This window comes from Neomonachus schauinslandi, chromosome 3 (assembly GCF_002201575.2).
Source record: "Neomonachus schauinslandi chromosome 3, ASM220157v2, whole genome shotgun sequence".
NCBI lineage: Eukaryota > Metazoa > Chordata > Mammalia > Carnivora > Phocidae > Neomonachus > Neomonachus schauinslandi.
This window is the reverse complement of record NC_058405.1, coordinates 31,600,478-31,628,109: the sequence shown is the minus strand read 5'-3', so window position 1 is coordinate 31,628,109 and position 27,632 is coordinate 31,600,478. Positions and strand designations below refer to the sequence as shown.

Genomic DNA, 27,632 nt, shown 5'->3' with positions numbered 1-27,632 from the left:
TGCATCAAAAAGAATCAAATACCTAGGAATAAATTTATCTAAGGAGATGATAGATTTATATACTGAAAATTGTAAGACATTAATGAAAAAAGTTGAAGAAGACACAAATAAATGGGATGATAGTCCATGCTCATGGATTAGAATAATTAATATTATTAAAATGTGTATAATAACCAAAGCAATCTATAGATTCAATGCAATTTTATCAAAATTCCAATGGCATTTTTCACAGAAATAGAACAAACAATTCTAAAATTTGGTGTGGAACCACAAAAAACCCTGAATAATCAAAACAAATATTGAGAAAGAACAAAGTTGGAGGCATCACGCTTCCTGATTTCAAACTATACTATAAAGTTATAGTAATTAAAACAGTATGATATTAGCATAAAAACAGACACATAGATCAGTGGAACAGAATAGGGAGCCCAGAAATAAACCCACACATATTAATTGACATATATGTCAATAATGTCATTATGTCATTATATGTCATTAATATACAACACAGGCAAGAATATACAATGAGGGAAGGACAGTCTCTTCAATAAATAGTACTGGGAAAACTGGACAGTAACATTCAAAAGAATAAAACTGAACCAGTATCTTATACCATCACAAAAATGAATTCATAATGGATTAAAGAGTTGAACATAAGGCCTGAAACCATAAACCTAATACTTATGGAAGAAAACATAGATGGTAAGCCTCTGCAATTATTTTCTTGATAATAACAGTTCTTTAATGACACATCTTAAATATTTCTTTCCCCTTTCCATTGGCACAGAAATGTGAAACACAGTAAGACATGTAAGTGCTTTTCTTTAATCAGTGTTCTCCATACACTGAAATTGTAACTAGCCAAAGATTAATAGCTACTTTCTCCTAGGGCACTTGTAATTCAAAAGAACATAAATCAAAATCAAGTTAATCAAGCTATGCAATTCGTTATATTTAGTATTTCTTTGTGCTATTAAATGTTGGTTAAATCCATAGCTGGAATATTCCCCTTATCAAATAAAGGCCCTAGTAAAATCAGCACACTTGTTTGAGAATGATATATGAAACTGTACAGTTCATTTAACCAATTTCACATGTAAAAAGTTTCTTACTCAAATTTGAAAACATGTAATACTTAAATTCTGAAGTTTCTTTTTCTTTAAAAGATTTTATTTATTTGACAGAGAGAGACACAGCAAGAGAGGGAACCCAAGCAGGGGGAGTGGGAGAGGGAGAAACAGGCTTCCCGCGGAGCAGGGAACCCTATGTGGGGCTCCATCCCAGGATCTTGGGATCATGACCTGAGCCGAAGGCAGACACTTAACGACTGAGCCACCCAGGCGCCCATTTCTGAAGTTTCTTAATCAGTGAATTCTTAATCAGTTTAGTAGAGTGTATAGGCTAAATTTACACTAACATCATTCATTACATGAGATTTAATGAAATTAATACCAATGAACTAGTACTAACACAGGTAGGTTATTTCTTTAGACAATATATAAGAAGCTATTTAGTAAGTTATCTCCAGAATTTTAAAATAAGTTTAATTATCCAGGTGCAGAAAAAAGTTAACATAGTTAAGTCCTAACTTAAAAAGTTTAAGTCCTTACTTAAAAAGTCTGCCCTTAGCTGACATCTGGGAACATGGATTTCTGGAAGGTTCCTACTGTTAACTGGTATTATGGCTCACAGTATCTAAACTGTTTGTACAAACAACATAATTTCTGCAGATTCCTGCTTTTCTTCTAAGAATCTGAAATTTGGGTATGTGCCAGGCAGGGGATGCTTATATGATCAGACCCCAGTTAAAACCTTGGGTGTTGGGCACCTGGGTGGCTCAGTTGGTTAAGCAACTGCCTTCCGCTCAAGTCATGATCCTGGAGTCCCAGGATCGAGTCCCGCATCGGGCTCCCTGCTCGGCAGGGAGTCTGCTTCTCTCTCTGACCCTCCTCCCTCTCATGCTCTCTCTCAAATAAATAAATAAAATCTTAAAAAAAAAAAAACCTTGGGTGTTCATTCTCTAAAGAGCTTCCCCAGTTGGCAACATTTTGCACAATTTGTCACAACTTGTTTCTTGAGGAATTAAGCACATCTTGTGTGACTCCCCTGGAAGAGGAATCTTGGAAGCTTACATCTGGTTTACCTGGGACTTAGCCCCATGTACCTTTTCTCTTTGCTGGTTATGCTTTGTATCCTTTCACTATAATAAATTGTAACCATGTGTATGACTACATGCTGAGTCCTGTGAGTTTTCCTAAAGAATTCCCCAAACTCAGAGCTGTCTTGAGGACTCCCAACACAATCCCCTAATCTACTTTTACAAGAATCACTTAATTTGAGGATTAGTTGTTTGCACCTCAAGATAGGAAATGACTTCTAAATGCATTATTAATGAAAATTTAGGGATTCTCTAAGCACTGTCAATTAAGAAATCTGTAACAATTGATTGTAACTGTAACTTATGATTTTGGTTACAGTGGTGTAACCAATGTTAGAAAGCATTGGTAGGAAATTATCTTTCAGCTGTTGTCAGGATGTTATCCAAAATGACATCTGACTCTTTGTAGAGTGCCCTCTTTATCAGGCAGGACCCCTGGGCAAAATTTGGATCTCTTTTGACTAAATTAGGCTTACCTTGAATCTATGCTTTGCTTTTATATTACAGTGACTCTAATGACTGGGTAAGTTTTTTTAAACTTTAGAAAACTAGTAAATTGCAACCCAATCTAAACTACTGTACCAGATGGTATCCCATACATGTTTCTCTGCACTAAGCTCATTTTAGCTATCGTATTTTCTGACTCATATTTTTTTTGAGAGAGAGAGAACGCACAAGTGTGGGGGAGGGGCAGAGGGAGACGGAGCCAGAGAATCTTAAGCAGGCTCCATGACCAGTGCACAGCCTGACACAGGGCTCGATCTCATGACCCTAAGATCATGACCTGAGCTGAAATGAGGTGTCAGATGCTTAACTGACTGAGCCACCTAGGCGCCCCTACTCATACTTTTAATGTGTCCTAACTTCCTCAGTAGTTTTCTAACTCTTTTATTGTTTGTATTGTTGCCAGACATTTCAAAACTTTTCAGATGAGCCATGTAGGAAGGAACTTTTCAGATAAGCCATACAGGAAGGAAGAAAAGGAGTACTGAATCTATAATACATCCAAAGAAAGAATAGTGGGAAAAAAAGGCAAACAGTTAATACTGGGAAATGAGAACCAAAGACTGAAAATTCTAGATGCTAAGCACTTTTAAAATCAAGGTAGTATGTTGGAAGTTTCAAATCCTTTAAATAAATGTGACTATTTTGCCTTCTTTCTCATAAATCTGATACTTAAGTTTACTTGTCTCAGTAGCAGAATATATGAAAACACTTGGGTTTTGCTTGATGAGTTCAAGGGCAATATATTCCCTTTTGGAAACTAAAAGGTCATTAATACCTTTTTCAACTTAAGAATAAGTTTTCATTTTCCCAAAAGTTTACATTTAAGAGCAAGTGTTTAAAATTTGAAACACATTTTCCCACAGAAATGTTATTACAAACAGTGGTTAATTGCCAGGCCATCCCAGTGAACTCAAAACTCATAAAAAGCAAAAGTAGACATTGGCAATGAAAATAGTATAAAACTGTATTACGGAAGAAAAAAAAAACTTGCCTTTTAAATACAAAAGTTAAATTTCAACATGCAGTTTAAATGTATTCTAATCAGATCCATTACCTACAGTGTTTGAGCCAGGGCCTCACTTTGGGACTCTGCATAAACACTGCAAATGGAGAGGGGAGGAGTGGAAGGTATCGAATTTGGGTGAGTGGGACATGGAGAGACCCTATGCACAGTCTGGGAAGGTAAGTACGTTGTATTTCCCAGCTTGGGGTGGAGGTGGTTTCTACTCTGATTTCTGGAAGTACAATGAAGTTGGTACCCCACAGAATGGAAAAGGGATGGAAAGGGGATTTTGGCTTCTCAGAATCCTAGAATCATTAATGTGCTACCATCCAGAGGGTGGGTAATAGGGTATATCTCTAGGCAGCTGGTAAGCATGAATGACCAGCTGGCTAACTCTTTAAGCAGGTGGGTTCTGAGTACCATAGGTGGGCAGCAACAGGCAGTAGACCCGGGCCCCTCTTAGCAGTGTGCTTCCTGGCAGAGGAGAAAGAAACAAAGTGGATTCACATAGGGGACTTGTGGAAATGCTGACAGTGCGAAAAAGACATCATTTCCAATAGGGAAGATCAGAAGAGGAAACAAAGGTATAAGAGGTGTTTCTTGCGTCAATGCCAACCAACATGTTAAACTCAACTGGGCTCACCATTTCTAAAGCATGGCTAGGCCTACATTTGATGTATTTCAGGTTTGTCTATCCTGGTTTGGGGAGGCACTTTACAAATAATCCTGCTTCTAAACACTACATATTTGTTAAATTAAAATAAGTAAGAAAATATTATACCATAAAAAGAACCATAAGAACTTTTCAAAAACATACTTAAATATTTTTTTAAATCATGTATTTTCAGGGTTTTTTTAAAAACTATACTTATTTATGGGGCGCCTGGGTGGCTCAGTCATTAAGCGTCTGCCTTCGGCTCAGGTCATGATCCCGGGGTCCTGGGATCGAGCCCCGCATCGGGCTCCCTGCTCGGCGGGAAGCCTGCTCTCCCTCTCCCACTCCCCCTGCTTGTGTTCCCTCTCTCGCTGTGTCTCTTTCTGTCAAAAAAATAAATAAAATCTTAAAAAAGAACTAGGCTTATTTATCATGAATCATGGACATCAACAAAAGAAATTTTTTAACCTGCTCTTCCACCCCCTCTCTAGACACGCTCTCCACTAGTACTTTAGAAGCTGGAAGGCATCCTTCCATACACTTGTAATTTTCCATTAAGTATTCAAATACCTATGAATGCATTTTTACATCATTTTATGAGACATAAAAATATGTAATGATAATATCTCAAATCGGAGTAGGTATATGTTATAGCATAGATAGGCCAAATTTATTCAACCGTTCATTTATTGACAGGTATTCACTCTTTCATTCAGTTTGTGTTTTTGCCACTGGAAATGCTACAATAAAAATCTTCATTCATATATCTTGTGCTATTCAAATGTATGCTCACTTGTATTATGACAAACACTCCAAATAGCTCACCAGCTCACCACAAGAAAAGTTTGCTTCTAGTTTGCACCACCGTCCGATGCAAGTCAGGTTATTATTTCAAGGCGTTTGCCTCCAATAGTGGTTCAGGGATCCATCTTACGCTTTTGTTCTTAGAGAACTTCATTTCCAGTAGCAAGGATGTGAGAGAGCTTGGAAGATGAGAAGGATGTTAACTAAAATTTTTAATTTGAGTGTATTTGATACACAATATTACATTAGTTTCAGGTGTACAACATAGTGATTTGACAAGTCTATGCTATGATACACTCACAAATGTAGCTATCATCTGTCACCATGCAATAGCTTTCACTTTATTCCCTGTTCTGTGCCTTTTATTCCTTGACTTATTCATTCTGTAGCAGAAGTCTGTATCTTCCATGCCCTTTCACCCATTTTGCCCATTCCCCAACACCCCTCCCCTCTGGCAACCGTCAGATTGTTCCCTGTAGTCTGGTCTGACTCTACTGTTTATTCATTTATGTTTTTTAGATTCCACATGTGAGTGAAATCATATATTTGTCTTAGTCTGACTTATTTCATTTAGCATAATATCCTCTAGGCCAATCCACATTGTCACAAATGGCACAATCTCCTTTTTTATGACTACATCATATTCAGTGTGTGTGTGTGTACACACACATCTTCTTTATCCGTTTGTCTACTGATAGGCCCTTGGGTTGCTTCCATATCTTGATTATTGTAAATAATGTTGCAATAAACATAGGGGTACATATGTTTTCAAATTAGTGTTTTCATTTTCTTTGGGTAAATACCCAGGAGTGAAATTATTGGACCATGTACTGTTCCTATTTTAAATTTTTGGGGGAATTTCCATACTGTTTTCCACAGTGGCCTTCCTAATTTGCAGTCCCACCAACCGTGTATGAGGCTGCCTTTTTCTCCACACCTTTGTCACTTATTTCTTTTGAGTTTACCATTCTGACAGGTGTAAGGTGATACCTCATTGTGATTTTGATTTACATTTCCCTGATGACTAGTGATTTTGAGCATTTTCTCGTATGTCTATTGGCCAGAAGATGAGAGGGATTTATGACGAAAACTGGATGTGGCTTAGGACAGTTCTGCCCTGACTCCATTGGCTACAACCCAATCATGAGGTCCTTACCTAACTGCAAGGGAGGCTGGAAAATGCAGTCTTCCTGAGGGCCCAAACAGAGGAAATGGATGACATTCAACCAATTTTGCCGAATACCTTTACGTACTGGTAACTTTATTTCAAAGGATTTATTTCTGGACTGACATTTCTGGACTATGAAATTTCTATATTCTGTGTCATCACTTTGCATAAGGACCATAAGAACTCCTATTTCTGTCAGCAGAGTAAGAATACTCAGCACCATTCTTGCTTTTCAAAATCTCCTCTCTACGTGCTACAAGACTAGAAACTGAATTGACCAGATTCTGTCAACAGGGTCCTGGTTTAACTTCCACCAATAAGAGTTATTCTTGCTGTGAAATTAGGAAGGGCAAAGAAAGCTAGGAGCCTTTATTTCATTACACACGTTGACAGATGGCAGAAATGGCACGCACGGTGGCTTCCAGGTATGTCCTGCATCATGCAGAGATCATTGGCTGTGGTTTTCCCTGACCCTGCGCCACTGGATTTCTAAAAGCCAGCAGTAATTTCTATTGACTTTTTCCTTCAGTCTGGTAGGTTAGTGAGCATCTCACTTCTTGTATAAAATCTCTTCCTACTTGAAATATTTAAAGCAATTTTTTTCCAGACCAAGAACTAACTTATACATCCACCTAGCATTTGTCTTTTGTATTTAATGGCCCGTTTTTTTTTTCCCACATATAATTTTTTAATTCTCGTATTTCAAGTGTATCTATGTTGTATGTTATAGCTTTGGAACTGCTGTCTGCCTAAACCTTAGTGAACATAAATATTCTGTAAAACTTTTTACAGGCTACTTTTTAAAATTTTTATATTTTAAAGGCATTAATCCATCTGGAATTTACTTTTGCATATGTCTTGAGTGCTAGTATAATTTATTAAATAAATCACATTTTCCCACCCAACTGAAATACCATCCATGTCCCAAATGGCTGGATCTCTTTCTAGGCCACCTAGTCTATTCCAGTGATCTATTTGTTTATTCCTAAGCAATGCCATACAGTGTCCTTTGCTTGGCTTTATAAAATAGTTTAATAACTGGTTTATAAATTTAAATTTTAGATAGAAAATCATCTAACAATAATTTGTGCCACCAAGTTAACTCAGTTATATGTAGAACTCAAAATAAATCTTACTGTTCTATATCCATGCATGTATCTGAACTTCCTATAAATGTTAATAACAGAAACAACTAAGTGCTTACTTAATATAAGGCAGCAATGATCAGTCCTAACCTGACCTAAATGCTTGAGAAGGAGTAGGCTCAGTCTTCTCACTGATTGCTGTTATGATAAATGAGATTAGAAAATTGAATTTGTAATGTTATTGTAATCAAATGCTACTTTTTAAATTTATATATAGTTTATATATAGGACTCCATAAAAGATTTTGTTTATAAAATGGGTACAATTATTAGTAAGTTTTAAAATTATTGGTCTAATACATAAACTTGTATTGCCTTCAATATCAATCATTCATTTAATTTTTTATTGATATAATTTACATAACACAGAGTTCACCCTTTAGAGTGTTCAATTCAGCAACTTTTAGTACATTCACAAAGTTTTGCATTGATCACCACTACCTAATTCTTGTTTGTCTGATTTTTTTATTATTAAAAAATGGAAAAACAAAAAAAACAATTTTCATTCAATAAATATCATTTGATCCTTATACAGTTTTGTTACAGAAAGTGAAGTGCATGATTTTAGAATGATGGTAATAATTTATCAACCAAGTAATCAGTTTTCACACAGTTTCAATAACTGCAGCAATTTCCTTGAACTGTCTGTAGAAATTCTGGAGAGAAAAAGGAAAAATAATATTAACTTAGCTTTTAGAGGATATGTAAGTAGTTCTTTTACTTATACTTGACCACTAAAGGCCATATGACATATTAAATTTGTTCAAGTTTATATCACTAACTATTATTATGGGAAAGTTATAAAAAAAACAAACAGGTGCAATTTGGTACCACAAGGACAAATACCATTGTAGAGTTGGATAATTAGCTCATAACTAAAATTTTTAAAAGCACAAAAGAAAGTTCTTTTATTAAATACCCAACACTGTACTAGGTAATAAAGGTAAAAACAAAAATGAGTTTGGGGAAGGGGGGCGCCTGGCTCATTTAGTTGGTAGAGCGTGCAACTCTTTTTTTTTTTTTTAAGATCTTATTTATTTATTTATTTATTCATTCATTCATTCATTCATTCATTTTAGAGAGGGAGAGCAGGTGGAGGGGCACAGGGGAAGGCAGAGGGACAAGCAGACCGTGCTGAGCGCAAAGCCCGATGCGGGGCTCAATCTCACGACCCTGATATCATGGCCTGAGCAGAAATCAAGAGTAAGATGCTCAAGCAACTGAGCCACCCAGACACCCACAGCATGCAGCTCTTTAAAAAAAAAGGTTCAGGGGCGCCTTGGTGGCTCAGTCGTTAAGCGTCTGCCTTCGGCTCAGGTCATGATCCCAGGGTCCTGGGATCAAGCCCTCCATCGGGCTCCCTGCTCAGCGGGAAGCCTGTTTCTCCCTCTCCCACTCCCCCTGCTTGTATTCCCTCTCTTGCTGTGTCTCTCTCTTCAAATAAATAAAATCTTTAAAAATATAAAAATAAAAAGTTCAGTTTCCAGGCTTCAAACCACTTTAAATCTAGTGAAAGACTGTTTTTCAGGGTGATAGGAGCTGTCTTCTTTAAGATATGGGTTTAGTTACAATAAGAAAGACCCAACACTGAAAATGGCTTAAATGGGAGAAGCATATTTCCCTTTCATTTAAAAATTAAGCTGGTATGGTTGTTCTCCTATAAAAGTCATCTTTTTTTTTTCTATCTCCCAAAATCTCTTCAGAGAGGAAGCAAACAAATTCTGTTTTCCTTTCTTCTCTACCTGCCGGGAAGCTAGGAGGCAAATTTGAAACTTAACCCCAGCAATTAGAATACTCTCTAATGATTTACAAATTTGCATTTTCCTTCTTATGTGGTCTTAATTCTCTATTTTGCTACTTAAGAGTATATATATTTCGTTTTAGTTTATATGTAAATTCATTAATGGAATGAAGCTATATACTGACAGTCAAAATTTCAGCTACAAGATAGATATAAATTAAAAGCTCAGGGCGCCTGGGTGGCTCAGTCGGTGAGTGTCTGCCTTCGGCTCAGGTCATGACCCCAGGGTCCTGGGATCGAGCCCCACATCGGGCTCCCTGCTCGGCGGGAGGCCTGCTTCTCCCTCTCCCACTCCCCCTGCTTGTGTTCCCTCTCTCGCTGTCTCTCTGTCAAATAAATAAATAAAATCTTTAAAAAAAAATAAAAGCTCAAAAAATGTTGCTATGCTCTCAGTCCTGCAATGTAACTAAAAGGCTCTGTTCCTGGTTAAAAGACATGTAAAAACAATCTTTAAAAGATCTGTCCCATTTGTGATTCTTTTCCTATAGGAAAAAAAATTCTTAGAGGTGGAATCAGAGAGCATGAATGCTATACAGAAAAATAAGAACTGAGCCAAGATTGTGAATATAATTCACAATATAAAGGAATGAAATCTGTATTTTTTTTTAAGTTGACTTGGTCCTTATATTCAGTTGAAGGCTATTCACATATCATAATATACTATATTTCCTTTTCGCCAAGACTTAATTCTTTCCAGGACGCTAATTAGCATTAATAATGTTGAATCTGTGATCATGGGTTTTTGTTCGAAAGCAGCGGTATCTTTTAAAAGAAAGAAATTAAAGGGAACAAAAACCCTTAAAATGTAATTTGTAAAAGAGAACTACCATATGATCCAGCAATCCTACTTCTGGGTATATATCCAAAGAAAATAAAATCACTACCTCAAGAGGTATCTATACTCCATGTTCTTTGCAGCATTACTCACAGTAGCTAAGGTATGGAAAGAACATCACTGTGTATTGACAGATGGATGCATTAAAAAATGTGGTGTGTGTATGTGTGTGTACACATATATACACACAATAGAATACTATTCATCCTTAAAAAGAAAGAAATCTGATATTTTTGACAACATGAATGAACTAGGAGGATATTATGCTAAATGAAATAAGCCAGACACAGATAGATAAAATGTAGAACTCATAGTAACAAAAGAGTAGACAGTGGTTACCAGGGCTGGGGAGTAAGAGAAATGAGATGTTGGTCAAAGGTACAAACTCAGTTTTAAGATGTGTAAGTTCTGGAGACCTAATGTATAGTATGGTGACTATAGTTAATAATAATGTATTGTGTACTTGAAATTTGCTAAGAGAGTAGATCTCAAGTGTTTTTACCACACAGATACATAAAAAAGGTAGCCATATAAGGTAGTGGATATGTTAATTAACTTGATTGTGGTAATCATTTCTCAATCTCAATCATTTCTCAATCAAAACATCACATCATATACCTGAAATACATACAATTTTTGTCAACTATAGCTCAATAATGCTAGGGGAAGAGTGTAGTCTGTAAAAGAAGAAATCAAAAGTATCTTAAAGAGGTATATAAGAGGCTTTTCTTAAAAGGTAAGCCTAGGACCAAGAGATTTTTAGTTAGTTTTACAACGAATTCTTACTATATTTCCATTGCATTTACTTGGTTGGTTGGTTGTTTTTTAGAGTACTTTACTCTTCTTAGAGTACTAACTATTGTGAGGATTCTTAAGTATTCACTCACCAAAGCAATCAAAACAAAAACAAAACTCTAAGGTCAGTTAAAGTAGTCAATGATAAAAACATTTCCTTGAATGTACCTTTAAAAGAAAATCTAATTTTTCACTCAACCTCTTTTTTTCTTCCTTGCTTACAGAAAAGAAGTAGAAAAGATAGTATGAATAAGAGGACTCTACATATAAACCACTGAGTTATTCAAATCTCTAATTGATAAAACTACCATCACGTACTGTTACTCTGATCAGCATTTTATAAACATTATTAATCAGAAAATTGAGGGTCAAGACCACTGTTCAAAGATAAGATTCATTTAGCTTATCATTCCTGAATATTAAGCCTAAAAAGAATAAGAGTAAAATAGTTAAATGCAAAGTAAATCCTGCCAGAGAAGATGAAAATGTCGTAAATATATTCACAGAAGGGGAGTACTGTGAAAGTGATCAAATATGACAGTACACCAATTCAGCATTATATTGAAAATATTGAAATGTATCAAATTCCCAAAGGAAACAAATTCAGATCTTTTGTGTGTAAATAAAAACAATTAAAAGTTTCCCTTAAGAAAGATTTTATACATATTTAAGTAGCAATTACAGAACAATGAACTACAACTGAATGAGTGAAATCACAAACCTGAAATTGTGGAATTGTCATTTCAAAGGACTTGTTCTTTACTTGGCCTGAATGATCTGCCACTTTCAGCAGCACGGCAACATAAGGATCCTTAAGAGACCTGCAACTGTCCGAGCTCACGGCCATACCCAGCTTCCACTGAAAATCTACAAGCTGTAATGAAACGTTACAGAACAATACACTGGTAATAATATTGCCATGAATGCAGTTATTTATTCAATTTTACTGCTCTCACGTTGAACTTTTAGTTTCAATGCCAGTCACAGTAAAAGAAAATATCTTCATTTTAATATTGCTAGGGGAACAATAATCAAATAAAAATGGAGAGAGGCAATACGGGATGTAAACAGAGTTGGAAAACAACACTGTCATAATTACAATAGTAAAACACACACACACACCCATCTTCACCAGATGTATAACGGAAGTAGAAGGAAGATGTGGTAAAATTGCTGGTTTTCCCTCCATTTTGCTCCTGCATTTAAGGGGACTACAAATGCTTTGTGGCCTCTCTCACATCACTCTCCTGTCCCCATTCCACAACCCGAAATCCTAAAATGGAAGATGAGTTACATACCATCTTCATATGTGGCTGGGACCCACATGGGAATCATTCCAGTTTCCTCTCTCACCCTGGTCCTCCACCTGCAGCCTGACACGAGCATAAGCACTGGGTGATAAGGTGGTTTTAGATTTCATCACTGTTGATGATGAACACCTGTCAGGTGATGTGCTAGGTAGTTCACATGTATTAAATGCCTCACTGAATCATCAGAACATTATGGGCTATTATTTCCATTTTGCAGATGACAAACTGAATTTCAGAGAGCTTAGATAAAATGTACAAGGTCACACATTTCTGTGATCAGAACTGAAACCAAAGTCCGTTTGGCTCCAAGGATTACATGCTTATTGACTACTGGCTGCCTTAATACTTTTTTTTTTTTTTTTTACAGATTTTATTTATTTGACAGAGAGAGACACAGCGAGAGAGGGAACACAAGCGGGGGAGTGGGAGAGGGAGAAGCAGGTCTCCCACGGAGCAGGGAGCCCGATGCGGGGCTCGATCCCAGGACCCTGGGATCATGACCTGAGCCGAAGGCAGATGCCCAACGACTGAGCCACCCAGGTGCACCTGCCTTAATACTTTTAATCGAATTTCTGTCAATGATTGCTCAGTGTTCTGAGGCATAAAACAGGATTGGATAAATGCAGCTCTTAACACTGACTAAAAAACATAAGACGGTGAGTGGAGGAATTTTGTTTCTTGTTTTCAAAGCTTAAACAAATAAATGGTACACAGCAGGCACTCACAAAAAATATTTGTTGATTGATACTTTTTGCTATCAAATTAATGCTGATAGGGCAAAAAGCTTTGCTTATTAATAAACCTTTTTATAAAACTTGGGATCTTTTATAAACAAGACTCATCTATATACTGCCTACAGGGCAAGCTCTCAAAGTAAGAAGGCAAACAGACTAAAAATGGAAGGGATGGAAAAAGATATTCCATGCAAACGGAAACCAAAGAAAGCTGGGGTAACTACACTTATTGTCAGATAAAATAGACTTTAAAACGACAACTGTAATAAGAAACAAAAAAGCAAGTTACATAATGAAAAAGGGCTCAATCCAACAAGAAGATATAACGTGTAAATATTTATGCACCCAACATAGGAGCACCTAAATAGACAAAGCAAATATTAACAGACCCAGAGGAAGAACGAGACAGCAGTACAATGATACTAGAAGACTTTAATACCCCTCTTACATCAATGGATAGAACATCCAGACAGAAAATCAATAAGGAAACATCAGCCTTAAACAACATGTTAGAACAGATGGGACTTAACAGATATTTACAGAACATTCCATCCAAAAGCAACACAATACACATCTTCCCAAGTGCACATGGAACATTTGCTAAGACATATCTTTGTTAGGACAAAGAAAGTCTTAATTTAAGAGGACTGAAATCCTATCAAGCATCTTTTCTGACCACAGTAGTATGAAACTAGACATTCATTACAAGGGAAAAAACCTAGAAAATTCACAAATATGTGGAGACATAACAACATGCTACTGAATAATCAATGGGTCAAAGAAGAAATCAAAAGAAATTTAAAAAATACCTAAGACAAAGAAAAATGAAAATTTAATATGCCAAAATTTATGGGATCGCAAAAGCAGTTCTCAGATGGAAGTTCACAGCAGTAAATGCTTACCTCAAGAAACAAGAAAGGTCTCAACAAGCTAACTTTACACCTCAAGAAAATAGAGGGGCACCTGGGTGGCTCAGTCAGTCAAACGTCGACTCTTGATTTTGGCTCAGGTAAGGATCCCAAGACCCTAGGATCTAGATCTGCCTGGGGCTCCCTGCACAGCAGGGAGTCTGCTTCTCCCCCTCCCACCTCTCCTTCTGCCCCTCCTCCATTCATGCTCTCTCTCTCTCTAATAAGTAAATAAAGTCTTTTAAAAAATTGGGAGACACAGAATCTACAGATTCAATGCAATCCCTATCAAAATTCCAAAGATATTTTTCACAGAAATAGAAAAAAATCCTAAAATAATTATGAAACCAGAGAAGACCCCAAATGGCCAAAGGAAATTCTGAGAAAGAACAAAGCTGGAGACATCATGCTCTCTGGTTTCAAACTATATTACAAAGCTATAATAATTTTTATAGCACTGGCATGAAAAGAGACACACAGATTAATGGAACATAATAGAGAGCCCAAAAATAAACCCATGCATATGTCATCAATTAATATATGACAGGGAGGCCAGAAAGACAGTGGTGAAAGGACAGTATCTTCAACAAATAATATTGGGAAAACTGAACAGCCACATGCAAAAGAAGGAAACTTGACCACTATATTATACCATACACAAAAATTTCCTCAAAATGGATTAACGACTTGAAAATAAGACCTGAAACCATAAAACTCCAAGAAGAAAATGTAGGCAGTAAGTTCCTTGACATAGAAATCTTGGTGATGATTTTTTTAATCTGACACCAAAAGCAAAAGCAACAAAAGCAAAAGTAAACAAGTGGGACTACATTAAACTGAAAGCTTCTGCACAGCAAAGTAGCTATATTCATAATAGCCCTAAACTGAAACCACCCAAATGTTCATCAGTCGTTAGATAAATATGTACAGCAATGAACTTCAGCTACATTTAACACCAAAATGTTGAAAGAAACAAGTCAAAAGTTATGTGATTCCATTCACTTAAACTTGAGAAACAGGAAATACAATATTGTTTAAGGCTGCATACACAGGTGGAAGAACTATACATAGAGGCAAGAATGTGATTATCACAAAAGGATCATTACCTCTAGGAAGGAGAGAAGGGAGAGGTTTGATTGGGGAAGGGCATGTGGTGGGCTTCTGGGGCACCAGTAATACTCCATTTCTTGAACTTGATTGTGGTTACAAAGGTGTTCGCTTTAAAATTATTCATTAAGCTGTCCATGGTAATGTACTTTTTTTGCATATGTTATCTTGTAAGTATCAGGTGGGGGGAGTGAATATAAATCAGTGAATACAAACCATATTTCTTTTTTTTTTTTTTTAAAGATTCTATTTATTTGACAGAGAGAGACACAGCGAGAGAGGGAACACAAGCAGGGGGAGTGGGAGACGGAGAAGCAGGCTTCCCGCCGAGCAGGGAGCCTGATGTGAGGCTCGATTCCAGGACCCTGGGATCATGACCTGAGCCGAAGGCAGACGCTTAACGACTGAGCCACCCAGGTGCCCTTACAAACCATATTTCTGGTTGAAAGGAAAAACTTATCATAGGCTACAGTAATCAAAGGAATGCTTTACAGAGAGCATAAGCTTTCAGCTCAGTTTTGAAGACTAAACAGAACTGAAATTGGGAAGAAAATGTGTCTTCTTTATATATTCCAGAAATACACACCTAACAAAGAATAAGTGCTTAATAAATATTAAGCTGAACCAACTAGAGATGGAGAGAGTCAATATCTGTTATAAGAGAGCATTTAACTGTGTTAAAGTAGATGGCTCCTGTAAGGAAGTATGGAAGATAAAGCTGAAAAAAGAGATGAAGAAGCCAATAATTCTTTTCAAATTGTCAGTTTTCAGAGGTTTTCAAAGTATTCCCATATACTTTATCTTATGGAAAATATGTTAAGTCACTTAAACTTTTCCTGTATGCAATGGGAACTCACTGAATTTTTTTCAGTAAAGGTAAGGATATGAAAGTATTGATTAAAAAATATTCATCTGGTGGCAGCAGAATACAATAATCCAGGTATGAAGTTTTAAGTGCCTGAACTAAGGTGGTAACTAGTAGGATTAAGCTGATCCTTAAAGAATGAATCAGCAGGCCCTGATGTTTTTCTTCACAATTATGGGAGATCAAAGACAACTATGAAAATCTGAGTACAGATGACAGGGAGAATGTTGATATCATGTTACCAATCAGACTTTATATATTTTAAGTCCAAAGGTATTATCAAGTGGGGATAGAGGATATTTAAATAGGAATGTTCAATAAGTGGCTAAAAATCCAATAACAGAATCTAAGGGAGTTCGTGATTAGAGATATAGTTTTTATATCAGATCAATGGTGATATCCAAAAATTTAATTCAGAGCACTTCTTAAACTTATTCAGCCTGCACAATTTATTGATGCTTTACTGTCTACAGGAAAATGGTAGAGAAAATCATTACTTACTTGACTCTGAGTCTGAAATAAAACTGGATTATTTAGAACATTTCAAACAGAAAATCAATTAAGGAACACAATGTTGGAATCCACTGACAAATTACAATGGTGAAACTGTCAGGTGAGGAAATTAGGAGAGCTACCATCCAAACACTCACTGTGCAAAATAAGTACTCATGAGTAAAAGAAAGCTGGGATTCAGTTTATGATTCTAAAACTGAACATTTAAATGCAAATTAAAAGCAAATTTTCTAATAAATGTGGTTTAGCCTTAAATAGGAATTAATTAACTGCATTGGAGATTTTAACAAGAAAAGAATAAAAGAGAAAAATCAGAACAGAGCACACTTATCATTATGGAGGATATTAAGAATGGAATAATAGGGGCGCCTGGGTGGCTCAGTCGTTAGGCATCTGCCTTCAGCTCAGGTCATGATCCCAGCGTCCTGGGATCCAGCACTGCATCAGGCTCCCTGCTCAGCAGGAAGCCAGCTTCTCCCTCTCCCACTCCCCCTGCTTGTGTTCCCTCTCTCGCTGTGTCTCTCTCTGTCAAATAAATAAATAAAATCTTTAAAAAACAAAAAAAGGGATAGAATAATAAAGCCTCTCAACTATTGTAGAGTTAAGAAAATGATTTAAAAAGGAAAATGTACAAAGAAAAAAAAACTAGTAGTGAAAAAATATAAAAACATCCCAAAGTAAAATGAATACAAAGAGGGACACCTGGGTGGCTCAGTCGGTTAAGTGTCTGCCTTCAGCTCAGGTCATAATCCCAGAGTCCTGGGATTGAGTCCTGTGTTGGGCTCCTTGCTCAGTGGGGAGCCTGTTTCTCCCTCTGCTTGCCTCTCTCTCTCTCTCTCTCTCTCTCTCTCTCTCTCTCTCTCATTCTCTGGCAAATAAATAAATAAAATCTTTTAAAATAATGATACAAATAAGAAAAATAATCTCAAAACAAATATATATTAAAAGGTAAACAAAGAAATTAGCTATAGTCACTTTAGTGTGACTAAAAATTTAATTGATCTGGGGGCGCCTGGGTGACTCAGTTGGTTGAGCATCTGACTTCAGCTCAGGTCTTGATCTCAGGGTCCTGGGATAGAGCCCCATGTCCAGCTCCGTACTCAGTGGGGAGTCTGTTCCTCCCTCTCCCTGTGCCCTTCCCCCCACTCATGCACACACACACACGCACACACTCTCTCTCTCTCTCTCAAATAAAATCTTTTAAAAAATTAATTGATATGGTAGCTGCAGTTATTAACATAAAGACATCATATAAAAACTATAAAGAAAAATACTGATAAAGACCATTTAAGTTTAATATTAATTTTTTCAAAATACAACATATATTAGAAAAACAATCATGCACTACTCCATCCTAAAAACTATTTTCTTATTTCTAGTCTTTGTATGTAATTTTTATAGCTAGAGTCATAAAATACCTACTTTTATGTTCTCTCCTTTTTAAAATGAAAGTCTGCCAATGGAAGGAATGTTAAGTATTCTGCATACATTAACCTCTCTCAAAAGTAACTATGAGGAAAAGACTGATCAAATAACTCATCCAAGGATACAAAACTAGTATAGCTGCTATCCCAACCCTAATCTTTCTGATTCTATATTCTATGCAGTTTTCATTATACCTAGCTGCAACATTACTACTTGGAATTAAATTAAGTTCTAGTAGGTCAAGAAAGTAAATAGGTCTAGGATGGCATGAGAATATCATCTTCTACATGCTAGAACCGAGCTGTCCAATACAGTAGCCATAACCCAAATGAGTATTTAAATTAATAAAATAAAAAATTTCACTTCCTCAGTTGCGCTAGTCACATATCAAGTGCTCAACAGTTACATCTGGCTAGTGTTACCATACTGGACAGTGACAACATAGAACATTTCCACCATCACAGAAAGTTCTATCAGACAGTGCTATGCTACACTCTTGTGTTTATACGTGGAAATTAAGGCATGAATTATTAGCAAATTTCTACTTGAGAATTCCTATTACTCTAGTCCAAGTATACAACATGTGCTAAGTCATTAGCCTTCCTCATCTTGTTTACTGATACCTTTATCCATACTCTGCTTTTTAATTTTCTCAACAGCACTCATCATTATCTGAAATTATCAAGTTTACTTATTACCTGTCTCCCCAAGGAAATTCAAACTTCCTAAGAGCAAGAGCATTATCCAATTTACTACTGAATCTACTACAACATATGTGGTACAAAGTGAATGTTCAAATAAATATTTGTTGAACTAATATGTTTGGAACTACTGGAGCATGTGGTAACTGGTCTCCAAAGATAGCTTCAAACAATTAGTGTCACCCCTCCTGTACATACATGTCACTCCTCACATTAAGTGGAGCTTATTTTCCCTCTGCACCATTCTGAGCTGTCTCTGTGATTACTTTGACCAGCAGAATATGGCAGAAGAGGCTTTCTGGAATCCTTGAGCCTAGGCCTTAGGAGAACTGTCTGCCTCCTTCTTTATGGAATGCTGGCTCTTGGGACTCTCCCTCTTGAAACCCAGCTACCTTAAGGTGAACAGCCATGTAGGGAGAAGAACCAAGTCACTCCAATTATCAGCTCTAGCTGAGCTCTTAGCCAATGTCATCACCAGCCATGTAGGTGAGCCCTCTGGGTTTCTGGCTCAATCAGGCTCCTAGATGATAGGGAGTAGAAGCTACCACCTAGCTAAGCCTGATGTCCTGAAAGATCATTAAACTGTTATTTCAAGTCACTAAGTTTTGGGTAGTTTATTACACAGCAATAGGTAACTAAAGCGGGGCAAACATAACTGGCTGAAAATAACTGTCAATAAATTTAATATATGACATCAAAATGTATTCTCATAACTTCTTTAATCTGAAATATATTAGTTTCTAGAAATCTTAGCAAAAACAACTAAAAGATATTTCAGATTTGGTGTGTGTAACCTGTTACCTCTGAGAGATGTTAATACCTCCAGTACAAATAATACAGAAAAATAAAGCCTTTCCCATTAAACACATTCACTACTAATAAATTCATAGTACATATGCCCTCCAACACCAGACATATTGGTGTTTCTAATTTCTAGTCTTTGTATGTAATTTTTATAGCTAGAGTCATAAAATACCTACTTTTATGTTCTCTCCTTTTTAAAATGAAAGTCTGCTCCAACATTTCCTCAAAAATGTTTTTCATCCTCAGGGCGCCTGGGTGGCTCAGTCGTTAAGCGTCTGCCTTCGGCTCAGGTCATGATCCCAGGGTCCTGGGATCGAGCCCCACATCGGGCTCCCTGCTCTGTGGGAAGCCTGCTTCTCCCTCTCCCACTCCCCCTGCTTGTGTTCCCTCTCTCGCTACAACATATGTGGTATAAAGTGAATGTTCAAATAAATATTTGTTGAACTAATATGTTTGGAACTTCTGGAGCATGTGGTAACTGATGTCCCTCTCTGTCAAATAAATAAATAAAATCTTTAAATAAATAAATAAATAAATAAATAAATAAATAAATAAATAAATAAATAAAATCTTAAAAAAAAAAAAATGTTTTCATCCTCATTTCATTTCTACTGATGACCCCCATTCCCCTAAACGGGTTTGAAACGTTGGTCAACTTTGATTTTTCTCAAAATACGTAACAATTGGCAGGCATTCAAGATTTTATTTTAGCCAATGCCAAGATTTATTCCCTTCTTCCCAATCTCATTGCTACAGACCTACACAAATAGTTTTGGTTTTGGTTTTGTTTTTTTAATCTTGCCTTAAATTTTACTGCAGCCTCCTAATTAGTTTCTTTCCTAGGTCTTTGTTGGCTCCAATCCAGACTATGGTCTCTAAATACTGTTTATAGATTAACCAAATCTAATATCACAGCTCAAAACTTGTAAAGTTTACTGCCTCATGAGCTAGTTACCACGTACTTGAGTTATCTTCCAGCACAGTCCCCGTTTTCCCACTCGTCCTCAAATAGGACTGCATCCCTTTTTTAAATTTGCATTCAGCCTTTATACCTTTGCTCATAGTGCTCATTCCACTTGCAATATAATTCTCAAACATCTACTTAAAATTCCTCTCAAAATCTACTTGCTCTGGGCGCCTGGGTGGCTCAGTCGGTTAAGCATCTGCCTTCGGCTCAGGTCATGATCCCAGGGTCCTGGGATCGAGCCCCGCATTGGGCTCCCTGCTCAGCAGGAAGCCTGCTTCTCCCTCTCCCACTCCTCCTGCTAGTGTTCCCTCTCTCGCTGTCTCTCTCTGTCAAATAAATAAATAAAATCTTTAAAAAAAAAAATTCTACTTGCTCTGTGAAGTCTTTCCTAGTTTACTCAAACTTTCTATGAATATTCACGTCATTTCTTACACCCTACCACCTAGAACATTCTGCCTTGTATAGGTGGATTTGTCTCCCACCCCCACATCCACTAGACTGTAAACTCTTTGAGGGCAGTTCATACATCCAACACATGTACACACAATAACAAAAACAGTTATACATTTATGAACCACTATATAAAATACTACACTATATAAAATACCACTATACAAGTTTAAGTCACTATGTCTCATATATAGGAAGAGGGAAAATGGCACGAGAATTGAGTGTTAACAGAACATCTTACTTTTGATTTATACCATAACACTGGCAAGGAAAGCAATAAAAGTGGCAGCAGTAGGAATAATCATTCATCTATGATGAAGCGTTCTAATTAGACATCCAAAAGAAAATCATAAACTACTTTGGAACAATGATTATAAGTATTAGAACTGTGTAGTAATGGATAATCTGAGACCTCTGGTGCTGGGTAATATAGCACTATGATTTGTTCAAAGTAACAAGCTCAAATTCTGAAGTCAGACCACCTGATTTGAATCTCAGTTCCCCTATCTTTTAACCATGTGGCTATGGACAATTTACAATATGCTCCAATATTCAATAAGAATTTACTAAAGAATACTATGTTCTAGCCACTGGGGATATAAAAAAGAATAAAACAAAGTTCCTGACCTCAGGACCTTGCCGTCTAGTGGGGAAGACAAGACAATAAACAAATAAATACAAAAAGTGTAAAAAAAAAAAAAAATGCAGAGTAAGAGAGCAAGTGACCAGGAAGGCTATTTAGGTAGAACCTGGGAGAGACTTCTTTGAGGAGTGGCTTTTGAGTAGAAAGGGAACAGAATAAAGGAAAGGAAAAAGCCACATGGACCTCTGGAAAAAAGAACATTCTGGACAGAGATAGAAGCATGCCTGACATGAACAGGGAACAACAATGATGCCCATGTAGCTGGACTGGCATGAACTAAAAGAGTAGTAAGAGATGAGGAATCAGTTTTTGAATGGCCTTGCAGGCCATGGTCTATGTAAGACTTTTTCCTAGTGTGACAGGAATCACTTAAAAAAGTCTATGAGCAGAAAGACATGGTCTAACTTAAGACTGCAAAAGGCTCATCCAAATTGCTGGATAGGGCAGTAAGTTTAAGAAGGAAAGCAAGGAGACCCAATTGGGAGCCTACTGCAAAGTAGTCTAGGCAAGAGGATGGAGGGTTGCACTTAGGTGGTAGGGAAGATGAATTTAGAGTATATTTTAAAGGTGGGGAGAACAGTCAGTATGCTGATGGATAGTATGGGGGGTCATGAACTCTCACTGGACCTACAGTCCCAATTAACCTGGCTAATTCATACACTGGTGAGAAATACCTAAACAAAGAGAGAAGGTGTTATAGCTCAAGCCTAAATATTAGTTTTATCTGGTGCATACTACAAACATAAATGACGTATAATTGGGTAATGGATTTTTTTCCCTCAACAATATTCTTGAATAATCATTTTCTTCTATCAGTGCATTTAAAACTGCATCATGAACTATGAATAAAAATGTTCAATTAAGGAGTTCCTAGAGGTAAAACTCATGAAAGTGTGAGGGCGTTTCCTACCCCTGCTCCCCCAATGACTAGGTTCTTGAAATTTTCACTCTCAGAATTGCCTCTAAGCACTTTATCAATTATACTTTAGGTTTTCCTACCCTGTCACTGGTTTCCACACATTTCTATTCTGGTAAGTTGTAATTCTCTGTATTCACCTCTGTCTCTCCAACTTGGGGGTAGAAATTTGCCTTAGGATCTCTGATGGATCCAAGAGCTGTTAATTCTTCAGTTTGTTCAGCTTTTTGTTTTTATGATGAAGTGATGTCTTCCATATTCCAAGCTCCTAACATGCCAGACTAGAAACTGGATGTCTAGCACTCATTATCACTTTCTTCATAAAGGCTTTAAACATCTTTTGTTAGATTGATTGCAAGGTACGTTATAATTTATGTTGTAAATGATGTCTTTTATAAAAATATTTTTCAGCTCTGTGTCAAATTAGATAAACAACTGAATGAATCACCTTGCTGAAGTCTCATACATTCTAATGTTTGTAAATTATCCTGGTGTTTTGTTTTGTTTTGTTTTGTCTTGGCTTCTTTGTAAACAATCCTATAACCTGTCAATGATTCCACAGAAGGAATGAGAAGTAGGCTGAAAACAGCTCCCCCTTCACCTGACCAAATGTCCACATTCCAACCTTCAAATTTTGTAAATATGTTCTTTTGTATGACAAAACAGACTTTGTAGATACAACTAAATTAAGGATCTTGAGGTTGAGAGATTTTTCCTGAATTATCCAAGTAGGCCCAACATAATATGGGTCCTTATGAGGAGGCAAAGTTTTAGAGTCAGAGAAAGCATTGTGGTGATGGTAATAGAACAAGAAGTGATGATGTGATGATGGAAGCAAAGGTTGGAATGCTGTGCTTCGAAGAAAGTAGAAACCACAAGCCAAGGAACGCAGACAGTCTCTACAAGCTGGAAAAGAAAAGGAAATAAAATCTCCCCTAGAGCTTCCAGAAGGAACACATCCTGGCCAACACTTTGATTTTAGCCCCACAAAACTAACTTTGGACTTCCAACCTCCAGAACTCAGATAATAAATCTGTGTTGTTTTAAACACCACCGCCCCCCCAAAAGAGTTCAATTTTTAAAAGTCTATAATCAACATAATTCAGTTTCAGGATATCTTACTCAAAAAAACATAAAATTTAGTGTAAGTGGATAAAATAACTTATGAAAGATTCAATCAAAGTGCACTAACTCAGTAACTCTGAGCAAACAGATAAGGGGGTTAGTTAATCTGAGTTCCCCTACCTCCCAGGAATCCTGAAAAGCAACAGCTGCTGGAGAAAGATGAGAGAGAGCAGCCAATAGACGTCTCTCTGCCATCGTACTCCCCTTATTTCTTATCTCAACCCTTTCTTATATTTTGTTTGGGCCTGGGAAACTCCTGACCTAAAATGCTCTAGTTTTCGTACTCTTCTGGGAAATGTGTTAAATTTTTTTCTAAAAGTAAGTTATTATTTATTTTTTTTTAAATTAACATATCATGTATTCTTTGTTTCAGGATAAAAATAAGGAACACTTAGAACAAGGAGGCATAAGATATACTTAAAAATTCAAATTCTTTTTTCTGGCATAAAAAATGTAGACATTGAAAATTAAAGAGGTATACTTTCCATCTTCAAAATACCTCGTTTAAAGGCCAAGAAAATGTTTGCAGTGCTATCTTTGTAGATTTTAACAATTTCTTGTCTTTCTGTATCACATTCTAAAATACTGTGTACCTAGCTTTGAAAAAACGGTCACCAAGAACAATTGCTCGGTACTCCTTGGGCTGCAGTGGGTGGAGGAGCTTAAATTACAACGGCAGCAGCTACTGTGGCAGGTGCACAGCGGAAGGAGCAGTGCAGGGTGGCGGGATGAAAGTCACAGACTCGCAGACACAGGACTCGGACTGGGGGGATTGCTGGGCAAGGCTCACGGTGGCATCGTCCCCCCGCGCCAGCGGCAGGGGGCGGGCCAGGTGCTACCGCCCGCCGCTTGCCCAGCTGACGCTGGCTGAGGGCGGGGCGGCCATTCACTCACCTGGTTGGTGACCTGAAATGAAGGCAGAAAACACGATTTAGGGAAAGATCTCTCTAGCTCCAGAGCCCCGATGCCCCGGCTCCTCTCAGGCCAGGACTTACCTCGGACTTAGCATCCAGTCGCGGCTCGCTGCAGCCCTCCATCGCAAGCGTCTAGGGCTCGGACCCCCGATTGATCAGGTGGACTGTCCCCGGGCCGCCAACACTTCCGCTTCCTCCTCCCGCCCCCTCGCGGCCTGGCGCACGCAGCGGAAGTAGGGGGCGCGGAAACAAACGTATTTGTGTAACTCACCCTTAGTGTCAATTAAACATCAGTTTCAAGGAAATACTCAGCAACAGGGACATTTCTGTGGGGAAAAGGTCCGAAGATTTTGGAGATACCTTGTGAAGGGAAGGACAGATTAATTTAAGGAACCCTTCTGACCTGTAGACATGGACTCTTCCCGTCTGCCCCGCCCCCCTCCCCCCCAAGCGCTTTCTGCGCGCTCGCAAACCGGCGGCCGCACAATTGATCCCCAAGTTTAAAAAACAGCTGGACAACCACACTCTTTCGCCGTCGAAGTCTTTGGACAGGGAGATGCCAATTGGAAACTATATGATTAGCTTTTGTCACTCGGATTTATTTCACTGGCCCAGCTGCTGGTGGGGTGGGGATGCTTTTCTTTATCAAGCTGCCACTGACCTACTCCAGCTCTCAACCTGACGTACGGGGATACCTTCTCATCTGGTCTTCCTTCTTTCCCCCTACGCTTCTCACATCCGTTCTACACAGTAGCTAAAGCGATTTTTTTCTCGCCAACTTTTTATTTTGAAAACTTGAAATTTTTTGGAGAAGAGTTGCAAAAGTGGTTCAATGAACATCCGTTTATCCTTCATCTAGATTCATCAACTTAACGTTTTATCCATTTGCTTTACCTCTAGGTACATACACGGTAATAAGGGCACCTCATCTCTAAATACTTGAGCATATAGCGCCTAAAAACAAAGCAATTAACTAAGTCATCACAGTACTACCACCACGGACTCAGGAGATTTAACATTGACAAAATACTATGATCTAACACGTGGGCCAAATTCAATTTTCTCCAGTGGTCCCAACAATATTCTTTTATATATATATATATATATATAAGCACAAGCAGGGGGAGCTGCAGGGGGAGAGGGAGAAGCAGGCTTCCCGCTGAGTAGGGAGCCCAATGCGGGGCTTGATCCCAGGATCCTGGGATCATGACCAGAGCCAAAGGCAAACGCCCAACGACTGAGCCACCCAGGTGCCCCTCAACAATATTCTTTAAAACTGTTTCCTATCTTACCCACTGCTAGAATCTAATCAAGAACTACCCGTTGAATTGTTATCGTTTCTGCTCAATCTCTTCAAATCTAGAACTGCACTGATGAAGAGTCCTTGGGACTACATTGGTTCTTTACTGGGGGCTCTGGGGGAGGATCTGTTTTCCACTTGTTGCCAGAATGCAGGTCCCACTTACTTGCTGGCTTTTCGATGTGGGGTTTTCTGTGTCTAGAGGACATCAGCATTCCTTGGCTTGTGGCGCTCTTCATCTTCAAAGCCATTAATAGGTCAAGTCCTCCTCAAACTTTGAATCACTCTGACCTCCCCTTCTACATCATCTCTCCTCTGCTGTCTTCTTTCACCAATCTCTGACTCCAACTTGAGAAAGTTCTGTTCTTAAGGCCTCAAATCATCATATTGAGCATACTCAGATAATCCAGGATAATTTCTATGTCTTAAGGTCCATAATCTTAATTATATCTGCAAAATCTTTTCAGATAAGTACCCAGATTAGTACTTGATTGAATAATCAGTGGATGAGATTCTTAGGGGGAGGAGCATCTTTAAAATTCTGCCTACAGCAAACAACCTCATAGGATTGTTGGAGGATTACATTAGTTAATGCATGTAAAACCTCTAGAATTGTGCCTGGCATGTAACACTGGGAATCTGTGCCAAAAAGCCACTGACTCAAGGTTATTGGACATAATTAAAAGTACTAACTGACTTGGGAACATAGTCCCTGAATTAATCCAGTGATTTCTTTCCTATGAAAGAAAGTCTGGAAAGATAAAACACTGTGATACATCCCACTGGTGTGTCAATTCCATTTGTTAGGGAGTATTTCTCTGAAGCTCTTGGTTGCCAAGAGATTATGCACACACACACACACACACACACACACCTTAATTACATTAAAATGTTCCCAAAAGGTGAAAAGATGACATATATTAAAAAGTTAATTTTTGTGTTTTTCTGTATTTTTCATACATTTAATTGTTTTTAAAGATTTTAAAAATTTATTTGACAGAGAGTGCACAAGCATGGGGGGAGCGGGACAGGGAGAAGCAGGCTTCCCACTGAGCAGGGAGCCCCGTGTGGGGCTCAATCCCAGGACCCCGGGACCATGACCTGAGCCAAAGGCAGACACTTAACCAACTGAGCCACACATTCCTTTTAAAACTGCTCTTTTTTTAAACATTAGTGTCCCTTTTCAAAAATCTATTGATAAAATTTGGGGAGAGTAAAATGTCAGTAGTGTTTAGGCCAATCTCTGCCAATTATTAATCTTGTTCCTGTGCTCCTGACACTTCACAAGCACATACGATCAACTGTTTATTTTTAAGACCTCCATCATATTAAAGATCAGAAGTTATGCAAGCTTCAGACTTGGAAAACACAGATTTTATGAATAGAGTAAAAAAATGCTAAAATTAAAGCTGTATAACTTGTTTTATTTATGTTTATTTTTTTGTGATTACATGTAAGTAGGACATATAAATAAGAAAACATTTTTTGGAGCTCTTAAACAAACAAATCTAGCACTGACAGATGTGTAGAGGATGTCTCCAAACCATGGCATGAATTCTGACCTCACAAGAGTTACAGTGTAATGAAGAAAACAAAATTGACACACATGAAGCAAGTAGTACTTCAATCTAAGCTTTTATTTTAGGGCTCTTCTGTGTCAAGTGATATTAAGCCAGCTCAAAGTAGCCTGAGCAAAATAGCCAAATCATCCTCTCACAGGGGTGGCCTCTGAAATGTAGGGGTGGAGCCAACTGCAGGAATCTCACAGAATTGTGAGATTTTAATAGTAAAAGGGCCCAATTGCTGTTTATCATCTGTGGTCTGACATTCAGTTTGTCTGTTGGCTTATTCTCTTAGGTTTCTCCATATGTTGTAGAGGAGGGAAACTGCCCGTAGATATATGACCACTAGCATCGCTGAAGTCATAGCCTGTGGCTTATGATCCAAACGGAAAGAGGAAGCTGCTCTTCCATCTCAATTCTTTTTTTTTTAAGATTTTGTTTATTTTATTTTAGAGAGAGAGCACACACACGTGCATGTGCATGCGGGGGTGTGGGGGCACAGAAGGGGAGGGAGGAGG

At 37.7% G+C, this 27,632-nt stretch overlaps 1 protein-coding gene across 2 annotated transcripts; it reads right to left on the bottom strand.

Moving 5' to 3' along the window:
- Positions 1–7,683: 7,683 nt before the first annotated feature.
- Positions 7,684–24,434, bottom strand: COMMD6 (COMM domain containing 6). 2 transcript variants are annotated; one of them, XM_021697903.2, is made up of 4 exons: positions 24,334–24,434; positions 24,233–24,244; positions 11,592–11,744; positions 7,684–8,095 (listed from the first exon to the last, which is right to left on the bottom strand). In XM_021697903.2, the coding sequence occupies exons 1-4, from the start codon at positions 24,373–24,375 to the stop codon at positions 8,045–8,047; spliced, it is 258 nt and encodes an 85-aa protein (XP_021553578.1). In that variant the 5' UTR covers positions 24,376–24,434; the 3' UTR covers positions 7,684–8,044. The 2 variants fall into 2 exon arrangements, with proteins under 2 accessions (XP_021553578.1, XP_044769094.1); XM_044913159.1 differs by lacking the exons at positions 24,233–24,244; positions 24,334–24,434 and having other exon boundaries at positions 7,732–8,095; positions 11,553–11,750.
- Between the last annotated feature and the right edge of the window lie 3,198 nt (positions 24,435–27,632).

What these genes read in the sequence shown, in the direction of transcription:
- COMMD6 (XM_021697903.2), bottom strand. Translation starts at nt 24,375, where the DNA reads ATGGAGGGCTGCAGCGAGCCGCGACTGGATGCTAAGTCCGAG. An exon ending in TGACAATTCCACAATTTCAG is followed by an intron (nt 8,096 to 11,591) that starts GTTTGTGATTTC and finishes TTTTCTCTCCAG; the next exon opens with AATTTCTACAGACAGTTCAA.